General features: G+C 47.2%; 1 protein-coding gene across 2 annotated transcripts in view; it reads left to right on the forward strand.

The window, feature by feature from the left end:
• The window catches only part of sts (steroid sulfatase (microsomal), isozyme S), a 46,669-nt gene extending 23,461 nt beyond the window's left edge, over window positions 1–23,208 (forward strand). For both annotated transcript variants that reach the window (XM_055664800.1, XM_055664801.1), the window contains exons 6-10: window positions 1,251–1,387; window positions 9,808–9,945; window positions 14,307–14,466; window positions 16,729–16,850; window positions 22,340–23,208. In XM_055664800.1, the coding sequence (XP_055520775.1) occupies window positions 1,251–1,387; window positions 9,808–9,945; window positions 14,307–14,466; window positions 16,729–16,850; window positions 22,340–22,743 (961 nt within the window). In that variant the 3' untranslated portion in view covers window positions 22,744–23,208. The remainder of the gene's footprint in view (window positions 1–1,250; window positions 1,388–9,807; window positions 9,946–14,306; window positions 14,467–16,728; window positions 16,851–22,339) is intronic.
• The last annotated feature ends 4,167 nt before the right edge of the window (window positions 23,209–27,375 follow it).

Consider the following 27,375-nt stretch of genomic DNA (forward strand, 5'->3'; position numbering starts at 1 on the left):
TAGAGTTGCTGTCTTACAGCAAATGCAGCGCCGGAGATCCGGGTTCGATCCCGACTACGGGCGCTTTCTGTACAGAGTTTGTACGTTCTCCCCGTGACCTGCGTGTGTTTTCTCCAAAATCTTTGGTTTCCTCCACATTCCAAAGATGTACAGGTTTGTAGATTAATTGGCCCGATAAATGTAAAAATTGTACAGTATAAAATTGTCCAACTTCCAGGTGGACTCTTCAGAAGGTACCAGGTGTAAGGTGTAGGAAGAAACTGCAGAAGATTGACACAAAATGCTGAGGTAACTCAGCGGGATAGGCAGCCTCTCTGGAGAGAAGGAACGGGTGACATTTTGGGTCTAGACTCTTCTTCAGACTGAGAGTCAGGGGAGAGGGAGTCTAGAGATATAGAGGGGTAATTAGTTTAGTTTATTGTCATGTGTACCGTGGTACAGTGAAAAGGTTTTGTTGCGTGCTATCAAATCAGCTGAAAGACAATAGATTATTAGATTATTACAATTGAGCCATTTATAGTGAATAGATATGTGATAAGGGAATAACTTTTAAGGCAAGATATGAAAACGACAGATCAAAGCAAACGATGATAGATAGATAGATAGATAGATATGCCATTTATTGTCACTATACATGTACAATGAGATTAAAAGCAGCTCGTACTCAGTGCATACATATAATTTAGTACACAAAACAAGAAACAGAAAACAAAAACAAAAGGGGGGGGGATAGGTGCACAATTCTGCGGTGCTATATACATATCTATGAAGGCAAAATGGTGAAGGATGAATAGGTAGTATTCTTAGGCAGATGTTTAAAGATTATATTAAATATTAAAAAATGTTTTTAAAAAATGTTAAAAATTACAGTTACAATACACATTACAGTTCCAAATTTCAGTACGTGGATAGAATAGATGGAAGTCCGGGTGTTGGGCTGTGAAGTCAGTGCATGTGTGAATTAAGAGTAGTTATGACTTTCGGAAAACAACTATTCCTGGGTCTATTTGTCCTAGATTTGATGCACCTATAGCGCCTTCCAGAGGGCAGCAGGTCGAACAGGAAATGTAGGAATGGGAAATGTAGAATGTAGATGAGGAAATGTAGGATGGCTCGTTGCTAGCTGAGGGGAAGGCGCTGCCTGTCCCGCTGAGTTATTCCAGCATTTTGTGTTGATCTTCCACGTACGCCTTTGCATTGTATCCTTACTCCCTTTGACAAGTGTTTTGTAATGTTCCCTTGCTCTGCAGGAATTTGGGCCGTCCGTTCCTGCTCTTCACATCCTACCTGCACGTCCACACGGCACTACATGCTTCTCAGGAGTTTTTGGGGAAAAGCAAACACGGTTTGTACGGTGACAGTGTGGAGGAGATGGACTGGAGTGTAGGTAGGTGTTCTGAGCCCTTCCACATGAGGCTTGTTTGCGCTGCATTGCTGAGAAATGATGTGGACATTTTATGCAAAGTTTTGCTTAATTTTAGCCTTGATATTTGACTAAAAGTGGATATTAAAATATTTAGTGGTACATGGAACAGCCTGCAGCACAAGAACAGGACCTTCAGAGTTCTAAGCCCAATGAAGTAGAAGTTCATCTATGATCTTTTTTAATGAGAAAAAACTTTTTCACCCAGAAAGTTGTGAAGGCTAACGAGGTTGATTCCCGGGATGGCGGGATTATCATATGTTGTAAGAATGGAGCGACTGGGCTTGTATAGACTGAAATTTAGAAGGATGAGAGAGGATCTTATTGAAACATATAAGATTATTAAGGGATTGGACACACAAGAGGCAGGAAACATGTTCCCGATGTTGGGGGTAGTACAGAACCAGGGGCCACAGTTTAAGAATAAGGGGTAGGCCATTTAGAACGGAGATGAGGAAATACTTTTTCACCCAGAGTTGTGAATCTGTGGAATTCTCTGCCTCAGAAGGCAGTGGAGGCCAATTCTCTGGATGTTTTCAAGAGAGAGTTAGATAGAGCTCTTCAGGATAGCGGAGTCAGGGGATATGGAGAGAAGGCAGGTACGGGGTACTGATTGTGGATGATCAGCCATGATCACAGTGAATGCGGTGCTGGCTCGAAGGGCCAAATGGCCTACTCCTGCACCTATTATCTATTGCGTATTATTAAATGATCTTATTTGGAGTATTGTGCGCAGTTCTGGTCGCCCCATTACCGGATGGACGTGGGGGCTGTGGGCAGGGTGCAGAAGAGTGTTGCCAAATGCTGACTTGATAAGAGAGTATTGACTACAAGGAGAGGTCAGACACTTGGATTGTTTTCTCCGAAATTAAGGGTTTCCGAAACCCTTCCGGGTTTCGGCCCGAAACGTTGCCTATTTCCTTCGCTCCACAGATGCTGCTGCACCCGCTGAGTTTCTCCAGCACTTTTGTCTACCTTCGATTTTCCAGCATCTGCACAGTTCCTTCTTGCACACAGAGTCTTCTGTATCCCTTTTATTCCTTTCTGCTCGGTACCTTTGGGAGATCCAGCCTGCAGAAGGCCGTTCCCTTCCTCCTCAAAGTTAGCCTTTGTATTGAAAGTTGTTAAATTGGTTCATGCCCCAGTGCCCGGACCTTGTGTTCCGATGAGCAAGAGAATCCGACTCTGCAGTCTACGTGGCTTCAAGACCTCTCCTTTTAATCAAAGTCCCTGAAGCTGCAAGGAATTGTATTTGAAGTTGTTTACCGAACAATTGGTTTGAACCAGCCACTTTGCACAAATAAGGCCTTCAAATCAATGTTTCTTAGAATCCCACGTAACAGTGAAATGCATCTCTGTTCAAGGTCTTCTTTAGGGCCTGTCCCACTTACGCGATGTTTTTCGCCGGCACCCATCATAGTCGCAGCAGGTCGCCAAACATTTTTTTTTTTAAATGTTATTAAAAGCATATACATATCGTAATCAAAACACAATTTGCTTATCAATTACATATCGTTAATAGCTGGGAACCTAGTTAATAGCTGGGAACCTAGCTATCAAAATAGCTGCTGGGGGCCTCGTTTAACGATTACATACTAACACAGCTTCTATTTGTTTATTTTTATTTTGTATATAGAAAGAAAGAAAAAAAAAAAGATGAAAAAACAGAATAAAGTACCAATAATACAGCTTTGGAGATACGTCCGTAGATTATAAAATGTAACTATTGATCTGATCCTGGATTCAAGTTTCAGTCGGGCTTCTGTGATGGACCAATGTACCCTTTCATAAAATCAATAAATGGAGACCATATTTTCAAAATGTTGAAAATCCAGCGGTGACCAGAACAAGGTACATGTTGACGCCTGTATGGTCGTGAGTGGTCGCCCAAAGAGTCGTACCTTTTTCTGGTCGCCACTGGATTTTCGACATGTTGAGAATTTTCGGCCACCTGCTGTGACTATGACGGGTGCCGGCAAGTCACTGAAAAAATTGCGTAAGTGGGACAGGCCCTTTACTTCTATTATTCATTAACGTGCAAACAAAATCAGATGAGAACAAGTTCAGATGGTTGTTACCCCAAAGGCCATAAGTGCTTGTTTATTTATTTTAGTTTAGAATGGCTTGGATAGAGTGGATGTGGAGAAGATGTTTCCACTAGTGGGAGAGTCTAGGACTAGAGGTCATTACTTCAGAATTAAAGGATGTTCTTTTAGGGAGATGAGGAGGAATTTCTTTAGTCAGAGGGTGGTGAAGCTGCGGAATTCTTTGCCTTGTGGAGGTCAAGTCAATGGATATTTTTAAGGCAGAGATAGATAGATTCTTGATTAGTTCGGATGTCGGGGGTTTATGGGCAGAAGGCAGGAGAATGGGGTTAGGAGGGAGAGATAGATCAGCCATGGTTGAATGGCGGTGCAGACATGATGGGCCGAATGGCCTAATTCTGCTCCTATCACATGATCTTATGAATCACAGTGCGGAAATAGGCCAGCTGAGTCTGCGCCGACCTGCGATCACCTGTACTTTAATACAATCCTACACACGAGAGACAATTTACAATCTTTACCGTAGCTAATTAACCTACAAACCTACACGGCTCTGGAATGTGGGAGGTCACAGGGCGAACATACAAACTCCATACGGACAACGCCCGTAGTCAGGATCGAACCCAAGTCTCTGGTGCTGTAAGGCATAGACATTACCACTGTGCCACCCTGGAAGCAGCTATAAATACTGCAACAAGCCAGTGCTGTTACAGGCTCCAGTGTTTAAGCGCCGATTAATCTACCCATGCTGCAGTTAATGCACAAAAACGATTGAACTTGCAGGAAAACTCCCGTCTTCCCCTTCACGTTCAATATAAATATGGCAATGCAAAGAATTATTCACTTGTTAAGGATTGGTGTAACTTGACTTTTTAAGCAGAGGTTGGACGGACTTGAATTGTTTTCTCTAAAACATCGTAGGCCGAGAGGAGATCTAACAGAAGTGCGTAACTTTATGAGAGGGATGTACATACATAGGGTGGACAGTCAGAGCGTTTTTCCCAGGGTGGAAATATCAAAGACTAGAGGGCGTAGCATTCAGGTGTTTTTTGGTGATTTTTATTTTAAGTGGAACAAGAGTGGATCGTCCCCAAAGTTTGCAAAAATGATTTTGCAACTGATGAATGAAGCTTTTGAGTGATGATTGATTGACTGAAAGATGCCGCATGGAAATGTTCCCTCCGGCCCATCAAGCCAACACCAACCATCGATCCACCCGTCCACACTAGTTCCATGTTATCCCACTTATGCAACCACTCCCTACGCACTAAGGGCAATTTTACAGAGGGCCAATTAACCCAGTGCTTCCACACCTCAAAAAAAAAAGAATAATTCCTGAAATAGAATTTCAAATGATCTGGAATTTGATGGTATTTCCCGGTCCGGGGAGCCTTCCCCAACTGAGCACGCACGGATACCTGGCCCACTGCGCGCACGCCCGCGCGGGGAGTCAGTGTCCCTACCGCGTCACCGGTGCCATTTTCAATTGTGACGCAGCTGACGGACCTCCCCCAACTGCGCGGGCGCGGACTGTCATAAATATACAGGCGCATACTTTTTTCCCGCAAATCATCCCGCGGGCCCGATGGCGTCTCCCCGCGCGGGCGTGCGCAGTGGGCCAGGATTCCGCGCGTGCGCAGTCGGGGAAGGCTTACCGGGCCAGGAAATTTCCCCAAATTTCCCCGAATTATTTCATTTCCCTAAAATTACCTGATGACAACCCGAATTTCCCGAATTTCAGGTAATTTCCTTCAAAATGGAAACACTGAATTAACCCACAAACCAGCATGTCTGCGCGGTGTGGGAGAAAAGTGGAGCACCCGAGGAAAACCCACGGGGAGAAGGTGCAAACACCACACAGGCAGTGCCCATGGTCAGGATCGAACCCGGGTCTCCTGCCGTATGAGGCAGCAACTCTACTGCTATGCTGCTGCACTGCCTGATGAAGCTGGCTACCAGTTAGGGGAGATTGAATGCACCTTTTAATGAGGTGCTGTTTACTTATTGAACAGGTTTGTTAATGCAGTCCATGCTGAGCTGTGTGAGCTCTGACCCGATGCTGTTGAGAGTTTATTAAGTATACGAGGGAATTGCAAGTTAAATGAGGTGGAACTATTGAGTAAATAAGCATGTCTGTCCTCGATGCACAGAATGTTTAATGTGTTCGGAGCATCAGTGTAGCAATTGAACTTAATAGAAATGGTCGGTTAACACTTTTTAAATGATTGTCTGTTTTTTAAGTATGCCTTTAATTTTCAAGAGACTGGGACTGAGCCCTGTATTGCATTGCATTACAATACATAATATAGCATTGATGGCCTCGCCTGCGATCTAGAGTGCGGTGGCACGGTGGCGCAGCGGCAGAGTTGCTGCCTCACTGCACTAGAGACCCGGGTTCGATCCTGACTACGGGTGCTGTCTGTACGGTGTTTGTTCGTTCTCCCCGTGTCCCGCGTGGGTTTTCTCCGGTTGCTCTGGTTTCCTCCCACACTCCAAAAATGTTTGTCAAAGGTTGATGATCGAAGGATCAAATGGTAGGGCGGCAAGTGAGTGTAGCTGGGTAATAGACAGTAATATGTAGACCTATTTTTGTGCTGTGTAACTCCATTTCATTCAATTGAATGTGCAGACTGTGTTGATTTGATGCTTTGTTTCAAAATAATATTTTTAGCATTTGTCGTCAAAGACCAATAAAGTTGCAAATCGCTCCCTCCTGAGGAGTAGAGGAGACGGGGGCGGCAAGGTGGCGCAGCGGTAGGGTTGCTGCCTTACAGCGCCAAAGGCCCGGGTTGGATCCTGATTACGGGCGCTGTCCGTGCGGAACTTGTACGTTCTCCCTGTTTCTGAGTTGGCTTTCCCCGGGAGCTCCAGTTTCCTCCCACACTCCAAAAGACGCACAGGCTTGTGGTGAAATTGGCTTCTAAAAATTGTGCAGGATAGAATTATTACACGGGTGAAAACAGGTCGGAGCGGGCCTGGTGGGCCGAAGGGCCCGTTTACATGCTGTGTAAACTCAACTCAAAAAACTAAACACAGGGAGGAGGTAGCGATTTAAAATAATTATGAGGAACAAAGACAGGAGATATATATTAGGACACTTCTCCTCATGACAGTGTTGGCAATGACCAGAGGACATTGTTTAACTCAGCAAATGGCCATTCCCTATTTGAGATTCCATGAGGGAATTAATCAGTGGTGGGCATCATCCACACCAGTTTGTCCCCCAATGCCAATCTGTGACAATGTGTATGTACAAGGATCCTTCTCCAGGCCACCTATCCGTGTTGTCCGGAGATGCTGCCTGACCCGTTGACTTGTTCCAGCACTAGAAGCTGAATGTCTTTTCTTGCCCATGCGCCTCGACGTCTCCCAGGAGGCCGCAGAGAAGCTGGGCGCCCGAGCCCGAGCCTAAGCCTTGCAGAGTCGCCGGAGACTCACGCCCGACGGAGCCTGGGTCGACCGAGCCCGTTGCTGGCCCCAGCGTCTGGAGGGGACACGGCAGCGATCGTGGAGCGGGTCTGTGCGGCGGCCAATGAGGGCGCCAGCCGGCGGTCGAGGACGGGCCACGTGGGAGCCGGAGGACGCGTCGCTGGGGAGGAAAGGGGGAGCTGGCGGGGGGGGGGGGGGGGGGGGGTGGGGGGTGGGGGTGGGACCTCCGTGAGGGGGAGGGGAGGAAGAACAATGGAAGACCCGGCTACGTCAGGAGGGGGGGGGAGGGGGAGAACAAAGGTGCGGGATACTTTGTAACTTTGTCAGTGCCCTTTATATGGTGATTATTTGCATACCTCTCGGGTATGCAAAACAAAGAATTTTACTGTGACTTGTCACATGTGACAATAAAGTATTCAATCCTCTTCCTGGCTCGGAGTAAAGACAAACCCAGTCACTCCACCCTGATGCAAACGTTCATACTGTGCATACCAGAAAGAGAATTGGAAGCCTAGTAATGGAGAGATATTTTACCATCTGCATTAGACACACGTATTTCTAGCTGGAATCCCTGGAGAATGGCAAAAGAGGAAATAGTACAATTATACCCTCACATCAAATCGCCAGGAATGCCCCTGAGGTGTGCAGAGAATGACAAGTTATTTTGAAATGCGGGTTGTTATACAAGTAAACCGAGGAGCCAAATTGTTCATCAGAACTATGTCTTAGGAGACTTGAACTCAGCTTTGTTCCAGCTAGCGAGAAGTGCATGACTCTTGCCTCCAAACAATAATGTAGACTACACAAAAGTGCTGGAGAAACTCAGCGGGTGCAGCAGTATCGATGGAGCGAAGGAAATAGGTGACGTTTCGGGCGAAAACCCTTCCCCAGTCTGAAGAAGGGTTTCGGCCCGAAACGTCGCCTATTTCCTTCGCTCCATCGATGCTGCTGCACCCGCTGAGTTTCTCCAGCATTTTTGTGTACCTTAGATCTTCCAGCATCTGCAGTTCCTTCTTGAACACAACAATGTAGACTACTTTGCTGCGGCCTGTTTACTTCCGTGCCCACAGTCGGGTTTTGTATCTGGAGCTGTAGTTGTTGGAAGTCATTTTCAGCTGGTAAATAGAATATGAACACTTGGCAAGATTGAATCGGATCATATCAGCTGCCTGTTTAGCGCTCCTGCCCAATGTTATACCTCACTGTAATCAGCAGGACAGGCGGCTAATCCAATCCCGTCATTTTTCACAAGGCTTTTAACATTAATCATTGGAGTTTGATTGAATCTTTTACTCATCGGACAGAACATACAACAATCCTGCTCGTTCTTAGTAATACGCCTTACTTGGAAAGCTACGTACAGTGTTGGTCATCATATTCAAGGAAGGATGAACATGCATTCGAGATAGAAATGAGAACATTAACTAGGTTGACTCCTTTCTTTTGTTCTTTTAAACGCCAGTCAAATATCCGCATGCTGGAGGTGTAGTTTTTAACTGACACTTTATAGATTTTAGAGATACACCATGGAAACAGGTAGATTCTCTCCGTGACTGTGTGGGTTTTCTCCAGGCACTCCAGACGTAGAAGCCCGTCTTTGGCCCACCGGGTCTGCGCCGACCAGCGATCACCAGGGGCAATTTAACAATTTTACCGAAGCCAATTAACCTACAAACTTGCACGTTCTTTGGGACGTGGGAGGAAACCGGAGCACCCGGAGATAACTCACGCGGTCACGGGAAGAACGTATAAATTCCGTAGTCACAATCGAGCGCGTGTCTCTGGCGATGTAAAGCAGCAACTCTGCCGCTGCACGACTGTGTCGCCCTCCATTCATGCTGCAACGTCATGGGTGCAGCTCCGGAAACCAAAGAGCAATGCAATTAGTCCGCTCCCTTGTCCCTGTGGTATAAACTAGTGCCTGCAGTTCCTATTTATTACATTAAGTCTAGACTGTGTGCTTGTCATGTGCAACAATATGATGTGAAAGGAAACAATGACATTCTGACTCATTGCAGCTTTACAGGCACAGCAAATGCAACAGCAGCAAAAATAAATAAATATCAGCCTGTAGAAACAAGGAACTGCAGATGCGTGTTCACCAAGGAAAGACACAGTATGCTGGAGTAACTCAGCGGGTCAGGCAGCATCCCTGGAGAATATACAGTCCCCTACCTGGTAGTACAGGTAGGGGATGGGTATGGAGGAGAGAGGGGGGTGGGGTGGGGCGAGGGAAAGAGGGTAGGTGAAGGGGGGGGGGGGGGGGGGGGGGGGGGGAGGAGTGCGGTTTTTACCTAAAGTTGGACAAATCAATGTTCGTGCTCATGCCATTGGGTTGTAAGGTACCCAAGCAGAATAAAGGTAAAAAACATAGAAACACCGTAAACTATATTGTATGGCCTGCCAACACAATATATGGAGAAAATATATAACAAATAAAAATGCAAGCAAATAATAGTGCCAATGCTAATGCAAAAAACCCCCAGTTTAAATGTCTTTTAAACATTCCGATCGTACCTGCCTGTCCAGCTTCCCATGATAGCTTGTTCCACATAACTACCACCTTCAGAATGAAATGGTTAAGATCAAAAGTGATAGGAGCAGAAGTAGGCCATTCGGCCCATCAAGTCTATTTTGCCAATCATGGTTCATCTATCTCCCTCCTAACTCCATTCTCCTGCCTTCTCCCCATAACCCCTGACACCCGTACTAATCAGGAATCTATCTATCTCTGCCTTGAAAATATCCATTGACTTGGCCTCCACAGCCCTCTGGCAAAGAATTCCACAGATCCACCGCCCTGTCTGACTAAAGAAATTCCTGCCCATCTCAGGTTGCCTCTCAGCTCCCTTTTAAATCTTTTCCTTCTCACCTCAAACCTATGCCCTCTTTGTGATTTTTTTTTTTAAGGAGAAATCCTGGCTTCATTGGAAAGGCTGAATCTGAGTCAGCGGACTCTGGTCTACTTCACTTCAGACCAAGGTGCCCACGTTGAAGAGATTTCTGACGAGGGTGAGATGCATGGAGGATGGAACGGCATCTACAAGGGTAAGTGGAGATTGCCGTGATAATCCGCAAATAATTCAACATCAATGTGTTTTTCTCCACCATGGATGGCTGCTTACCAAAGTACACATTGGACGTATCGAGTCTGCTTTTTGTTTGAGATACGGCACGGAAACAGGCCCTTTGGCCCACCAGGTCCGTGCCAATCAGCTATCACCCTGTACGCTAGTATTATCAGGAACAGTTTCTTTGCCGCTGTTATCAGGCCACTGAGTCATCCTACTACAACCAGAGAGCAGTGCTGAACTACCATCTACCTCATTGGTGACTCTCAGAGTGTCCTTGATCAGACTTAACCTTGCACTAAACGTTATTCCCTTATCATGTATCTATACACTGGAATAGCTCGATTGTAATCATGTTTCTGTTGACTGGATAGCACGCAACAAAAGCTTTTCACTGTACCTCGGTACACGGGATAATAAACTAAACTGAACGCTATCCTACACACTAGGGACAATTTACCATTTTACCAAACCTACAAACCTGTACATCTTTGGAGTGTGGGAGGAAACCGGAGCACCCGGAGAAAACCCACGGGGTCACAAGGAGAACGTACAAACTCCATACAGACAGCACCAGTAGTCAGGATCGAACCCTGGTCTCTGGCGCTGTATGGCAATATCCCTGTAATTTATGCATATGTGCTGTGCTCATTCTCGCACATGCTCAGTAAAGCAGTGACCTTTGACTTGGAAATCATTCCTGTTTTTGATTCCAACACGAGTGTGTGTGCAGCCATCTTACTCTGTACATTATGTACTAGTTAACTTATTTTATAAGCAGACAGATATTAAAACATGCTGTAAGGCAGCAACTCTACTGCTGCATCACTGTGCCACCCCAAATATAAGTTGCTTGAGTAACAAACTTAATTATAGTCTCATTCGAGATTAACCACTATGGCACATGGTATCTTTGGTGAAAAACTGGGGTAAATGCACTCCACTTAACCAAAAGGACCACTGTAAAAATAAGTGGGAGAGTCTAGGATCAGAGAGCACAGCCTCGGAATAAAAGGACACACTTTTACAATGGAGATGAGGAAGAATTTCTTCAGCCAGAGGGTGGTGAATCTGTGGAATTCATTGCCACCGATGGCTGTGGAGGCCAAGCGTTTGGGCATGTTTAAAGTGGAGATCGACAGGTATTTGATTCGTAAGGGTGCGAAAGGTAATGGCGAGAAGGCATGATCAAATGGCGAAACAGACCCGACAGGCCAATTGGGCCTAATTCTGCTCCTATATCATATGGTCATTGTTTGTTCCCCTCTGTTATTAAGCTTCTGAATGGTCCTTCCAAAGATAGGGTACAATCCCAATTCACCTCTACCCCAATGTGGACATTGGACGTTGTCCATGGAACTGATGTGTTATAATGCTGAGAATTACATCCTTTTTCTGTAGTGATGCATCCTGACCCGCTGAGTTAATTCAGCACTTTGTGTCTATCTTCGGTACATATGAGAGGAATAGATCGGTTAGATGCACAGAGTCTCTTGCCCAGAGTAGATGAATCGAGGACATGAGGACATCCAGTGAGTGGGTTTAAGGTGAAGGGGAAAAGATTTCATTGGGATCTGAGGTTTCTCACAAAACGTGGTGGGTGTATGGAACAAGCTGCCAGAGGAGGTAGTTGAGGCAAGGACTATCCCAATGTTTAAGAAACGGTTAGACAGGTATATGGATTGGACAGGTTTGGAGGGATATGGGCCATACGTGGGCAGGTGGGACTAGTATAGCTGGGACCTCTTGGCCGGTGTGGGCAAGATGGGCCGAAGGGCCTGTTCCCACACTGTATAACACTATGGCACTAATCCTGAAATAGTTTTTTACTTTCATGTGCAATATCACACCTTCCTGCTCCCAACAATTGTAGTTACTATCAGTGCTTTGCCTTCCAATGAGCACCATCTGCATCTACATTGTTTTCCTTCTAAACCTTCAATTTATTAATTAACAAGGCTCAAAACAAGACTCCAAATTAAGCCGGTCACGAAAGCATTTCTTGCCTAATTACTGTGTCTTCTATTTGTTTTAATAGAGTGTGTTAAACGCTTGCTGTGGCTTCAACATCTTTTCATTCTAAAAGGATAACTTTGGTACATATTTGTCAAGCTCATGTTTTATTCAAAGCTCTTTGCATTGCAGCCTCATCTAAGTAATTAATGATCACCCAACAAAACCGAGACGCAACGCTTCTTTTCATTTTTAAATGGAATGTACTGGAGCAGGGCAAATCTTTCTTGAACCCTCTCCAGAATGAAAGGCTGGCGAGTGCCTTCTGGAGTCTCCATAAACTGTCACGGCCCCTTTAACCTTGCGCTAATAACTGGATTACAGACATTTAGTGATCTGGCTCGGTGACACAGAGGTACAGGAATCTGCTTTGGAAAGACTTGGGATGGCGCATTCACACTGTGGTTTAATTCCACAGACCTGGGTTCCATCCCGACTGGTCAGTGATCGACGGCGCGGTGGCCCAACGGTAGAGTTGCTGCCTTGTGCCCCTGTCCCACTTAGCCGATTTTTTTTTTAGGCGACTACACACGACTAGGCTGTGCCACATGGTCGCCAGGATGTCGTCTGTGTGGTCATGGCTAGTCTCCTCAGTCGCCCAAAGAATCGTAGCGTTTTGCTAGTGGTCACCGCTGGATTTTGAAATGTTCAAAACTTTATCGGCAACAATGGGTTTGACGCCAATGAGCGTAGCTTGACTTCTCCTGATGTAGGCGCTGACGTAGTTGTCGCCAGGTTAACATAGGTTGTCCCCGGTGCCGATTTTAGTTTTTTTTATTGTTAAAGTAATGATTCTATTTCAAATTTTATGTCAAGGGGGGGTCCAGTCACCGTTTTTTCAGCGACCTGCTACGACTGTGACAATCGCCAGCAGTCACCTAAATATAGCCTAAGTGGGACAGGCCCCACTACAGCACCAGAGACCCAAGCTCATTCCTGACTGCGGGTGCTGATAGGGTACATTGGCCATCAACAGGCTACTAAGTATAGAAGTTGAGAAGTTATGCTGCAGTTGTACAAGATAAGGTGGCTCAGTGGCGTTGGGGCAGCACAGTGGCGCAGCGGTAGCGCTGCTGACTTGCAGCACCAGAGACCCGGGTTCAATCCTTACTACAAGTGCTGTTGGTACAGTGTTTGTATGATCTCCCTGTGACCGCATGGGTTTTCTCCAGAAGCTCCCGTTTCCTCCCACACTTTACAGACGTCTAGGTTTATAGGTTAAATAGCTTGTGTAATTTGTAAATTGTCCCAGGGAACGGGCCAATCATTGGTCAGCACGCAATCGATTGGCTGAAAGGCCTGTTTCCATGCTGTATCTCTAGTCCAGTCAAGTAAAGTCAGTTTTATTTCTATAGCACATTTAAAAAACAACTCTCGTTGACCAAAGTGCTTTACATTGGTGGAGGTACTAACGTTATACTACATTGGTTCATAGATTAAGTCCATACATAAATACATACATACTCTAAAGTATTAAAGTCTAACTTCCAAGTTCCTGGACATACACAGCTCTGACGATCTGTCGTGGACTGAGCGCATTGATGCAATCATAGAGAGAGTCCATCAATGTCTTTACATCCTTAGAAGATTGAGGAGATTCGGTGTGTCGACGAGTACTCTCTTGAACTTGTACAGGTATATGGTAGAGAGTGTATTGACTGGTTGTATCACGGCCTTGTTCAACAACTGAACGCCCGGGAACGAAGGAGATGTAGTTGTGGGAGCTCCGGAAAAACAGGTCACCAACCTGTGACCTGCGAGCTCCCGACGATGTCGTCCACTGGGCCCGCGGCCGAGCCCCGGATTCAGGTCGCCGCCGCCGGAACGCCGCCTCAGCCCCGAGTCGTGCCGCTGACACCGGAACGCCGCCACTGCTCCGAATTCTAAATAACCTCCACCTGCGTCAGAAGGAAGGACATTTCTCTTCCAAGATCCAGCATGGACCAGACGGGACGAATGACCTCCACCTGGGTCAGAAGGAAGGACACTTCTCCAAGATCCTGTCTAGGAATTTCAAAGGGGAGTTGAATGGTGCTTCCCACCCTCTTACCCACGCAGCATTCTGGTAAACCTCTCCTGCACCCTCTCCAAAGCCTCCACATCATGTTCACAAGTAATAGGAGCAGAATTAGGCCATTCGACCCATCACGTCTACTCCGCCATTCAATCATGGCTGGTCTCTCTCTCCCTCCTAACCCCATTCTCCTGCCTCCTCCCCATAGCCCCTGACACCCGTACTAATCAAATTAAACTGCTAATCACCGTACTAATCACCCCGTACATCCTTCCTGTAACGGGCCTGGCATTCCCTGTTTTTGTTTCAAGGAGGAAAAGCCACAAACTGGGAAGGTGGTATTCGGGTTCCAGGTCTCCTCCGATGGCCTGGAGTTCTGGCAGCGGGCAAGGAAATCCATGGGCCGACCAGTAACATGGACCTCTTCCCAACAATTGCCAAGCTGGCCGGAGCCACAATGCCAAGCGACCGGTAAGCGGCTGGGCTTCCAGAGGCAAGGGTTGCCAACATTGCATTTTAACCAAGGATAGACACAAAGTGCAGGCGTAACTCAGCGGGTCAGGCAGCATCTCGAGAGAAAAGGAATAGGTGGAAGGAACAGCAGATACTGATTTAAACCGAAGATAGACACAAAAAGCTGGAGTAACTCAGCTGGACATGGCTGCATGACAGGACAACACACAATCCTCCGAAATTTCCGCCACCTCCAACGGGATCCCACCGCTAGCCACATCTTCCCATCTCCACCCCTTTCCGCCTTCTGCAGAAACTGTTCCCTCCGCAACTCCCTGGTTAACTCATCCCTTCCCACCCAAACCACCCCCTCCCCAGGTACCTTCCCCCACAACCGCAGGAGATGCAACACCTGTCGCTACACCCCCTCCCTCGACTCTGTCCAGGGACCCCTTTCAGGTTAGGCAGAGGCTCACTTGCACATCCTCCAACCTCATCTACTGTATCCATTGTTCAAGATGTGGACTCTTATACATCAGCGAGACTCAATGAGACCAAACGCAGACTGGGCGATCGTTTCATGAAACACCTTCGCACGGCCCGCGATGAACCTACCTGATCTCCCGGTTGCTGGACATTTTAATTCTCCTTCAAATTCCTACACAGACCTCTCTGCCCTCGGCCTCCTCCGTTGTCAGAGTGAGGCTAAACGCAAATTGGAGGAACAGCATCTCATATTTCACTTGGGCAGCAGTGGTATGAATATTGATTTCTCTCCCTTCAGGTAGTCCCGGCATTCCCTCTCTCTCTATCCCTCCCCCACACAAGTCGCACCAGCTTCTAGTTCTCACCCAACAAACAGCTAACAATGGCCTGTTTCCTTGATCATCGTTACTTGTTTTGCATATCTTTCATTCATTGTTCTTTATATCTCCACATCACCATCTAGATCTCTCGTTTCCCTTATCCCAAACCAGTCTGAAGAAGGGTCTCGACCCGAAACGTCACCCATTCCTTCTCTCCACAGATGCTGCCTGTCCCACTGAGTTACTCCAGCCTTTTGTATCTAGCATCACTATAGAGGTGGAATGGGTAACAATAGACAATAGGTGCAGGAGTAGGCCATTCGGCCCTTCGAGCCAGCACCACCATTCAATGTGATCATGGCTGACTTTTGGGTCGGGACCCATCTTCAGACTGAGAGTCGAGGTGGTGGGTTGGGGTGGGGGGGGAGGGTAGTAGAAGTGAACTGGAGGAGCCAAAGGGTGGTGGGTGTATGGAACAAGATGCCAGAGGAGGTAGTTGCGGCTAGGACTATCTCAACATTTAAGAAACCGTCAGATACATGGATAGGAGGTGGTTTGGAGAGATATGGACCAAATGTGGGCAGGTGGGACTAGTGTAGATAGAACATGTCGGCCTGTGTGGGCAAGTTGGGCCAAAGGATGTATTTCCACGCTGTATAACTCTATGACTCTAAGAGGTCAGAACTAATCAGGGTATCCTAGCCTGTCCATCCTCTCCCTATAGCTCAGGCAACCAAGTCCAAGCCACATCCTCATTAAAAAGAGAGTATCATGAATGACATTTTATGTAAATTCTGAGCTGTGTTTAATTCATCATGGCAACGTGTTTGGCATGAGCATAGTTTGAACGTGCAGGCCTGTTCCTGTGCTATGCTGTTCTATGTTCTCCTAAGATAGACTCAAAATGCTTGAGTAACTCAGCAGGTCAGGCGGCGTCTTCGGAGAAAAGGAATAGGTGACGTTTCGGGTCGGAACCCTTCTCCAGACTCTCAACCCGAAACGTCACCTATTCCTTTTCTCCAGAGGTACTGCCTGACCCGCTGAGTTACTCCAGCAATTTGTGTCTTTCTTCAGGGTAAACCAGCATCTGCAGTTCCTTCCCACGCCTATGTTCACCTATCTTCCCTTTGCTCCACCCCTCCTCCCAGCTTTCTGCTCTCTCCAGAGACAACTCTCTCCTGACATAATCATCCCTCTCCAATGGCCCTTCATCATCCCCAGGGACTCTCTCATCCATAGTCAGAATGGAGAGACACAAAATGCTGGAGTAACTCAGCGGGAACAGGCTGCATCTCTGGAGAGAAGGAGTGAGTGATGTTTTGTGTCGAGACTCTTCTTCAGCCGAAGAGTCATGGGAGAGAGGTCGAGAGATATGGAAGGGTAAGGTGTGAAAAGGACAATGGTCTGTGGTTGGCCAACTGCTCTGCTTTAGTGACAGAAAACTGAAATCTGCCTTGATATTTCCGTCCCCAAGGATAATCGACGGTCGGGACTTGATGCCTTTGCTCCGAGATGAAGCACTGTGGTCAGAACACGAGTTTCTCTTCCATTACTGTAACGGCTACTTAAGTGCTGCTCGCTGGCATCCGAGGAACAGTAAGTTCTTTCCATTGTATTGGTCCCAGGTGCGTTTGTGTTGGCGCGGGCTCGGTTTGTGCATTGGAGACAAAGGAACTGCAGCTGCCTCAATCCTGAACAAAACACAAAGTGCTGGAGGCACACAGCGGGGTAAGAGTTTAAGATGTAGGTGTGATGTTTGTTCTCAGGAGACTAGCTGAGTAGTAGGGTGAGAAGTTGGGGGGGGGGGGGGGGGGGGGGATGCAAGGGTTACTTGAAATTAAAGAAATCAACGTTCATATCTCTGGAGATACAAAATGAATGAATGAATAGGTTTATTGGCCAAGTATTCACATACAAGGAATTTGCCTTGGTGCTCCTCCCACAAGTGACAACGTGACTTACAGTGACAGTTAAGAAATATACATGAAACACTAAATAATAATAAAACATTATCGATTAAACATGTGAATTAAATAAAATACCCCAGCAAAAGGAGGCTACAGATTTTTGGTTATTGAATAGGGCTACTACTCACGGAAAAAAGCTGGAGTAACTCAGCGGGACAGGCAGCATCTCTGGAGAGAAGGAATGGGTGACGCTTTGGGTCGAGACCCTTCTTCAAACTGGGAATTGGGAGAGAGTGAGTCTAAGAGATATGAAGGGCAGGGTGTGAAAACGACAGATCAAAGCAGAGGAAGTTTGTTCCCGATGATGGGGAAGTCCAGGACAAGGGGTCACAGCTTAAGGATAAGGGGGAAATCCTTTAAAACCGAGATGAGAAAAACTTTTTTCACACAGAGAGTGGTGAATCTCTGGAACTCTCTGCCACAGCGGGTAGTTGAGGCCAGTTCATTGGCTATATTTAAGAGGGAGTTAGATGTGGCCCTTGTGGCTAAAGGGATCAGGGGGTATGGAGAGAAGGCAGGTACAGGATACTGAGTTGGATGATCAGCCATGATCATATTGAATGGCGGTGCAGGTTCGAAGGGCCGAATGGCCTACTCCTGCACCTAATTTCTATGTTTCTATGATAAGGAAATGTAGGATGGTTTATTGTGAGCTGAGGGGAAGGTGACAAGGAGGCATGCAATCAGTAAAATTAATCAGAAGGACAGTGAAACTAGTCGGAGAACTAGGGTGGGGGAAGGATGGAGATCAAGGGTTACTTGAAATCAGATAAATCAATTTTCATACCGCTGTTGTAATCTGACCAAAGGAAATACGAGGTGTAGTTCCTCCAATTTGCATGTTCTCTCTGTCTCTGACAGTGGAGGAGGCCCAGGGCAGAATAGGGAAGGGAAGATGTTTGGCAATGGGAAGATGGCGTAGGCCAAGGCGGACTGAGCGTAGATGTTCAGCCAAATGATCGCCCATTCTACGCTTGGTTTCACCAGTATATGGGACCAGCATCTGCAGATCCTTTTTTGTCCAGCATTTTTGTCGGGCAGAGGTTCACTTGCACCTCCTCCAGTCTCATCTATTGCATCCGCTGCTCTAGGTGTCAGCTTCTCTACATCGATGAGACCAAGCACAGGTTTGGCGATCGCTTCGCCCAACACCTCCGCTCGGTTCACACTAACCAACCTGATCTCCCAGTGGCTCAGCACTTCAACTCTGCTGACTGGACTAATCCCTTTACTGCTATCCAAATGCCCCATTATTACCTCTTTAATAATTGAGTCCAGCATCTTTCCCACCACCGAAGTCAGGCTAACTGGTCTGTAATACCCCGTTTTCTCTCTCGCTCCTTTCTTGAAAAGTGGTATAACATTAGCTATCCTCCAATCCACAGGAACTGATCCTGAATCTATAGAACATTGGAAAATGATCAACAATGTGTCCACTATTTCTAGAGCCACCTCCCTGAGGACCCTGGGATGCAGACCATCAGGCCCAGGGGATTTATCATCCTTCAGTCCCATTAGCCTACCCAATACTATTTCTCGCCTAATAAAACATTATTTCAGTTCCTCTACCCCCTTAGATCCTATGACCTCCAGTACTTCTGGGAGATTGTTTGTGTCTTCCTTAGTGAAGACAGATCCGAAATACCTGTTCAACTCTTCTTCCATTTCCTTGTAGCCCATAATAATTTCCCCCGTGTCTGCCTTCAAGGGACCCACATTTGACTTTGCTACTCTTTTTCCCTTAACATATCTAAAGAGGCTATTACTGTCCTTTTTTACATTCCTGGCCAGCTTCCCCTCGTACTTCACCTTTTCAGCCCGTTTTGTTTCCTTCTGTTGTCCTATGAAAGTTTTCCAATCCTCTGGCTTCCGGCTACTCTTTATTGTGTTTAAGAGCTCTATCTAACTCTCTCTTGAAAGCATCCAGAGAATTGGCCTCCACTGCCTTCTGAGGCAGAGAATTCCACAGATTCACAACTCTCGGGGTGAAAATGTTTTTCCTCATCTCCGTTCTAAATGGCTTACCCCTTATACTTAAACTGTGGCCCCTGGGTTCTTGTCCCACCGAGGCACTTTGTGTCTATCTTGGGTGTAAACCAGCATCTGCAGTTCCTTCCTGCAGTATCTCCTGAGTGACAAGCTTATGTCACTTGACTTTATTATTAAAATGTGTAATGTGGTCCAGGGTGACACAGAAAATATGGAAATATGGTCTATCAATTTGGAAAGTTATAGATATATTACACAGAAATGCTATTCGAGAGGGTTGTTGGCGCAGTCACCAATCACACAGCTGCCGTACCGTAAATCTGTCAGGTGTATGAAATATTATCCTCCTGTAATTACTTTTGCATATTAAAGGAGTACATGACGTGGATGTGTTGGCCAGCCATGACTGCCACTCTCAGGTGCTGACACGTGCTAATGTTTGGTTTAGTTCAGAGATACAGCGTGGAAACAGGCCCTTCGGCCCACCGGGTCCACACCAAGCCAACCAGCGATCCCCACACATTACCACTATCTTATACGCACTGGGAACATTGATGCCAAGCCAATTAACCTGCAAACCTGTGCATCTTTGCGTGTGGGAGGTAAACTGAAGCTCTCGGAGAAAACCCACGCAGGTCACGAGGAGAACGTACAGACTCCGTACGGCCAGCACCCGTAGTCAGGATCAAATCAGTGTTTGTGGCGCTCTAAGGCAGCAACTCTACCGCTGCACCACCGTGCCACCCTCTAAGGGTTAGGGTTATGTAGTCAAAATGGGTGAAACACAGAAGGAACTTGGTGTGTAGGAAGGAACCGCAGATGCTGGTTTACACCGAAGATACGACACAAAATGCTGGAGTGGCTCAGCAGCACCTGCAGCATCTCTGGAGAGAAGGAATGGGTGACGTTTCGGGTCGAGACTCTTCTTCAGACTGAGAGTCAGGGGAGAGGGAGACATAGAGATATGGAAGGATATGGTGTGAAAACATTGATCAATGGGTACAATGATCAAGGCAATGTAGAATGGTACATTGTTAGCTATGGGGAAGGTGACAACGAGACATACAATAGACAAATAGATGCAGGAGTAGACCATTCGGCCCTTCAAACCTGCACCGCCATTCAATGTGATCATGGCTGATCATACTATCAGCGACATTTAATTAGGAGGAGAGTGGAACTATTCAGAGAATTAGGCCGGGGGTGGGATGGAGAGAGAGGGAAGGCGAGGGTTACTTGACGTTAGAGAAACTTCATCCTCCACTGTCACAGCAACACCATGAGCCGTCACAGAAGTCTGATGCTTTAGGACAACACGGTGGCTCTGCGAGTTGAGCCACTGCCTCACAGCGCCAGAGACCCAGGTTTGATCCTGACCTCGGGCGTTGTCTGTGTGTGTGTGTGTGTGTGTGGAGTTTGCACGTTACAACATTGAAACAGGCCTTTAGGCTGGCCTGCCTGCACTGACCAGCAATCGCCCACACGCTAGTTCTATCCTAGGCACGAGGAACAATTTACAGAAGCACATTGGCCTGCATACCTGCACGTCTTTGCAGTGTGGGAAGAAACCGGAGCACCCGGAGAAAACCCACGCGGTCACGGGGAGAACGTACAAACTCCATACAGGCAAGCACCCGGAGTCAGGATCCACACCGCACTAAATGGTGATGGTTGGTCGGCATGGACCCGGTGGGCCGAAGGGCATGTTTCCGCACTGTATCTCTAAAACTAAAGGGACCCTAGCATGAATGACGGTGAAACAACAATGGCAGGAATGTCTGGGAATGATATTCGGAAGATGCCGGATCTTTTCATTCCAAAGAGCAAGACGGATTCTAAAGGGAGAATGAGGTGACCACGGCTGTCAAGGGAAGTCAATGACAGCATAAAACTAAAAGAGAAGGCATATAACATTACAAAGATTAATCGGAAGCTGGTGGATTGGAATCTTGTAAAACACTACAGAAGGTAATTAAAAAGCCAAGACGGGCAGAAAAGATGAAATATGAAAGTAAGCTAGCCAAGGGGCATCCCTGTGGCGCACCTTACAGCGCCAGAGTCCCGGGCTCGATCCTGACCACGGGTGCTGCCTGTACGGAGTTTCTACCTTCTCCCTCTGTGTGTAGGTTTTCTCAGGGTGCTCCCGTTACCTCCCACACTCCAAAGACGTACAGCTTTGTAGCTGCAGTGGCTTAGGTAAAATTGGCAGTGGCTCAATGGAAAAAACCCGCAAAACAGGAACAGTGGCTAGAAATCGTGCAAGACATCTTTAATCTGGAGAAACTGATGTATTTCTTGAGTCAGGGAGAATTCATTTGAGAAGATCTGGGAAAAATGGACCGTTTATTTGAGCCATGACACCAACGAGCTTCCAGTGGAAGTGGTGGAGGCAGGTTCGATTTTATCATTTAAAAATAAATTGGATAGGTATATGGACGGGAAAGGAATAGAGGGTTATGGTCTGAGTGCAGGTAGATGGGACTAGGTGAGAATAAGTGTTCGGCATGGACCAGAAGGGCCGAGATGGCCTGTTTCCATGCTGTAAATGTTATATGGTTATAAATGCCGACCTAGATATGGGAAGATCAGCCCTGATCACAATGAATGGCGGTGCTGGCTTGAAGGGCCGAATGGCCTCCTCCTGCACCTATTTTCTATGTTTCTAAGATTGTGTTATATACAACTAGATGGTATGTTTGTGCAAATATTGAAATATCTCCAGATAACTAATCATTGTAATTGTGTTTTAATTTGGTAAGTTTAACCACGCGGTCTTATTCCATTTTAAAAAATTTATTTACCTCGTTTATTCCCTATTTATTTATTTTTTTAATTTTGATTATTGTTTTTCTTATTGTGTTTTATTTATGGTGATGGTGTTGCACTGTTTTGTATATATCTCTGTGGAAAATCAATAAATACTTGTGGAAAAAATAAATGAATAAATAAATAAATGGGTGGGATTGTGGCTTGACCCAAGTGTGCAGGATAGTGTTAACATACGGGGTGATCACCGGCCAGCGCGGACTCAGTGGGCCGAAGGGCCTGTTTCCGCACTGTGTCTCTCTGAAATCGGAAACTGTTATTTTAAGGCGTATTGAATAACCCGCCCCGTTTTGTCTCTCCCAGGCTCCGCAGTTTGGAAGGTCCATTTCTTCACCCCCAACTTCTACCCAGAAGGGTCGCAGGGTTGCTTCGACACGCATGTTTGTCTCTGCTACGGACGGGATGTCAGCCACCACAGCCCACCCCTCCTTTACGACCTGCTGGGAGACCCCGGGGAGACCCGACCACTGACCCCCGCCTCTGAACCCCGCCACCAGCGCATCTTGGAGGTGATCTCCTCCGCAGTGGAGGACCACCGGAGGACCCTGGGGCCAGTCCCCGATCAGCTGTCTGTGGGTAACCTGGTGTGGAAACCCTGGCTCCAGCCCTGCTGTAGTAGCTCCTGGCAGCTCTGCCACTGTGACCACCGGGAAGGGGGCAAGAGTACCCCGCGGGACGGGGATTCCCCATCCCAAACCCCAGCTTGACTTGCTCCGTGATCCATGCCACGGTTTGCGTGCTTCCCACGGGTGTTGAGCCTTGGCCTGCTGTGTCAACCCTCGCTTCCTCTGCCACCTCCTCCATTCCCTCCTCTCTTTCCACCACTTTCCATTCCCCCTCTCTCCTTCCTCCTTCTCTGACTCCCTCGCTTTCTTCCCCCTCTTCCTCCACACCTCCCTTCATTGACCATCCGACTCCCCTTCCTCCATCCCTCTCTTCATCTCTCTCTACATGCATCTCTCTCCGTCCTTCCCCTTTCTCCCCGTCCTTCCTCTCTCTTCATCCCCTCTTTCTCTCTGTACCCTCTTCTCCCTGCCCCCCCTTCTCACTGGCCGCCCTCTCTCTCACTGACCCCCCTCGCTCCCCCCTTTCTTTCTGTCCTCCCTTTCATTCCTCTCCTTCTCTCCACCCCTCCCCTCCTTCTCTTCACCCCTCCTTCTCTCTGCCCCGCCTTATCTCTCCGTTTTCCCCTTCTCTCCATTCCCCCCTCTCACTCTGTCCCCCCCTTTCTTTCTTGTCCCCCCGCTTTCTCTCTGCTCCGTCTTTCTGTTTCACCTCTTTTCTCCACCCCCTTCTCTATCCCTGCCCCCCCCCCCCCCCCCTCCGTCCCCCCTCACCATCCCTCTTTCTCATTCACACTTTTTGCATTGATAGAAACATAGAAATTAGGTGCAGGAGTAGGCCATTCGACCCTTCGAGCCTGCACCGCCATTCAATATGATCATGGCTGATCATCCAACTCAGTATCCTGTACCTGCCTTCTCTCCATACCCTCTGATCCCCTTAGCCACAAGGGCCACATCTAACTCCCTCTTAAATATAGCCAATGAACTGGCCTCGACTACCCTCTGTGGCAGAGAGTTCCCGAGATTCACCACTCTCTGTGTGAAAAAAGTTCTGACGAGTCACCCCTCCATTTCTCTTCTCTTTGCCATCCAACCTCTCCCATCCCCCTTCTCTATCTCCACCTGCCCTCCCCCGCCTATCCCCCTGACTGCCCCTCGGGTAAATTGTCCACTTAAACCTCCCCCCTATCTGGTAAACCTGCAGGTTGTTCGAAGAATTCAGCATAGGAAGTTTACCTCCATCTTGAATCCAGGATGCTCCACGAGGTGCTTGGCATCCTTGTCCCGGTTACCCATTGTTACGAAGTTTACGCCATACTAAGAGAAGAATCAACTAAAGGAAAGAGACGCAACTATCTTCCAGTGGCCTGTTCTGGATCCTAGTCATGTGGCACGGAAACAGGCCCTTTGGCCCATCTCGTCCAAGATGCCCCATCCAAGCTGGTCCTGTTTACCCGCAATTGGTCCTGCTGTGATAGTACCAGCGTCATCTACCTCCTCTGACAGCCCCTTCCATACAGCCATCCGGAGGCTAGTCATTATTGAGTATTTGCACAAACTGAAAGGATATTCCCAGCCTTGCACTCTATCTCCTCACTTGTCGCAGGATCTGTAAAACGGGCAGTAAACCATCTCGTTGACATTGTGATGATGAGCCAAAGTGGCACAGAACTTCATCTTGGAAGAATTGGACCATATAATTTACAAGAGAACTCTGTGAAACTCTGTCTGAAGAAGGGTCTCAACCCGAAACGTCACCTATTCCTTTTTCTCCAGAGGTGCTGTCTGACCCGCTGAGTTACTCTAATTTTTTGTGCCTATCTTCAGTTTAAACCAGCATCTGCAATTCCTTCCCACACGTTGATTTCGAAGCTGGGTTCAATAGGAAAAATCAGACAATAAAAATTACAATTGTATTAAGGAATAGCAAATTTAATTACCTTAAATGTCCCCAGAGGGTGTTTGACACCAACGAAGGAGGGGGAAATAATCGGTGATCCTAAAACTCAGTCATGCCAAGAAAGAAGCCAATAGACGCGTTTGACAAGCAAATGAATATTGATATACACTGCCCTTTCAAAATCCCCTACAATCATCAATTATTATTTTTTTCCTATTATAAGCCACGTCCATTGTGTTAATCAAAGTAAGAATTTTGAATATCATTTATGAGAGGAACTTTAAATTTTAAAAATAGCCTATCAAGGATATGAATGTCGTGTAATTTTGCAGAATGTCTGAATGTTGCAAAATGTGTGTTAGACTGTTATCTTTCTGTCAGTGGAGGAATTCAGAAGTGGAACTGTCTGCACCAGGAAAGGTAAATAAGATAAAACAAAAGGAGGATATGGATAAACAGCCTAGAACAGTACAGCACAGGTACGAGGCCCTTTGGCCCACAATATCTGTGCTGAACATAGAACAGTAGAGTACAGGAACAGGCCCTTCAGCCCACAATGTCTGTGACGAACATGATGCCGTTAACCTAATCTCCCCTGCCTGCACGTAATCCGTATCACTCCATTCCCTGCATATCCACGTGTCTATTTAAAAGCCTCTTAAACGCCACGATTGTATCTGCCTCCACCCGCAGCCCTATCAGAGCGTTCCAGGCACCCTCCTCCCTCTGTGTGAATCAACTTGCCCCTACACATCTCTAAATTTTGCCATTTTTACCTAAAGCTATGTCCTCTAGTCTTGATATTTCCGCCCTGTGACAAAAGTTCTGACTGTTTATGCCTCTCATCATTTATTTTAATACTTCCATCAGGTCACCCCACAACCTCCGATGTTTCAGAGAAATCAGTGTAAGTTTGTCCAACCTCTCCCTGTAGCATAACCCCTCTAAATCAGGCAGCATTCTGGCAAACCTCCTCTGCACACTCCACATTGTTCCTGTAATGTGGTTGACGTAATACTCCAAAGCTGTGCGGTCTAATCTTTGACATCTACGCCCTGGGAATAAGGTTCTGCCTGGCTAATTTTCTCTCAGCTCTCCTCTCAACCTCCGACGTTCCCAGAGAAAACAATCCACCATTGTCCAACCTCTCCTGGTGGCCCAGCGGCAGAGTTGCCGCCTTACAGCGAATGCAGCACCGGAGACCCGGGTTCGATCCTGACTACGGGTGCTGTCTGTACGGAGTTTGTACGTTCTCACTACCTGCGTGGGTTTTCTCCGAGACCTTTGGTTTCCTCCCCCAGATGTACAGGTAAGTAGGCTAATTGGCTTGAAAAAATGTAAAAATTGTCCCTCGCGGGTGTAGTGTTAGTGTGCGGAGATCGCTGGTCGGCGCGGACCCGGTGGGCCAAAGGGCCTGTTTCCGCGCTGTATCTCCAAACTAAACTAAACCCGCTAATCCAGACAGATTCATAATCTGGTACCGTGCTTAATTCCACAACACGTAGGATTACATAGAATATACATCCCAAGAGGTCGATGCCGGTGTTTCTGCTTCCTTCCGAGCTGCTTCTATCTCTCCTCATCCATAAGAGGCAGCACGGTGGCACAGCGGTAGAGTTGCTTCCCTGCAGCGCCAGTCACACCCGTGTTCAACCCAGACCACGGGTATGGAGTTTGTTTGTTCTCCCTGTGACCGCGTGGGATTTCTCCGGGTGCTCTGGTTTCCCCCTGCACTCCAAAGACGTGCATGTTTGTAGGTTAATTGGCTTCTGTGAATTGTCTCCAGGGGGGAAATTTCACCTACCCAGGGGGTAAATGTGTTGATTGTGGATTTGTACATATTTGTTCTCATTGACTGACTGTGTTTGGTTCTAGTATACCGGTATCTGTTCATCGTTAGTTGTTCATAAGTAAGTGAAATAACTTTGTCGGGTGCTATTAAAGTTGCATGGGGTAAACGGGATGAAGAAGGTTGGGAATTGTTATAGAGGTGTCCAAAATCATGAGAGGAATAGATCAGGTAGATGCACAGTCTTTTACCCAGAGGAAGGGAATCGAGGACCAGAGGACACGGGTTCAAGGTGAAGGGGATAAGATTTAATAGGAATCCGAGGGGTAACCTTTTCACACAGAGGATGGTGGGTGTATGGAACGAGCTGCCAGAGGAGGTAGTTGAGGCTGGGACTATCCCATTGTTTAAGAAACAGTTGGTATGTGGCTAGGACAGGTTTGTAGGGTTATGGACCAAGCACAGACAAGTGGGAGTAGTCTAGATGGGACATTGTTGGCCGGTGTGGGCGAGAAGGGCCGAAGGGCCTGTTTCCACACTGTGTCACTCTATGACTCTATAAGTCAGTGAAAATAAATAAAACAAGACCTCAGTGCAATATAATTAGAAAACAAGTCTATGGTAGTCCATAGTAGACCACCCTATGGTAGGTGGTCTCTAGTGTTCTATTGTCGAGGAAGGATTAGGGTGGTGCAGGTCAGTTCAAGACCTTGATGGTTGTAGGAAGTAGCCTAGGACTTCAGGCCTGTCTATCTCCTGCCCGAGGGTAGCAGTGAGAAGAGGGCACAGGCCGGGTGGTGGGGATCCTTGATGATCGATGCCATCTTCTTGAGGCAGCGCCTGGTGCAGTTGGTGACCAGGGCTGAGTACACCTCTCTCTGCAGCCTCTGGGAATTCCTGCACCAAATGGATCCAATTGATGCCAGCATCCATGGGCCTCACTGTAGCGCAGTGGTAGAGTTGCTGCCCTACGGCGCCAGAGACCCGGGTTGAATATGTACGGAGTTTCTACCTTCTCCCTGTGACCGCGTGAGTTTCCTCTGGGTGCCCTGGTTTCTTCCCACATCCCAAAGCAGGTTTGTAG

The sequence above is a fragment of the Leucoraja erinacea genome, chromosome 45 (genome assembly GCF_028641065.1).
Source record: "Leucoraja erinacea ecotype New England chromosome 45, Leri_hhj_1, whole genome shotgun sequence".
In the NCBI taxonomy this organism is placed as follows: domain Eukaryota; kingdom Metazoa; phylum Chordata; class Chondrichthyes; order Rajiformes; family Rajidae; genus Leucoraja; species Leucoraja erinaceus.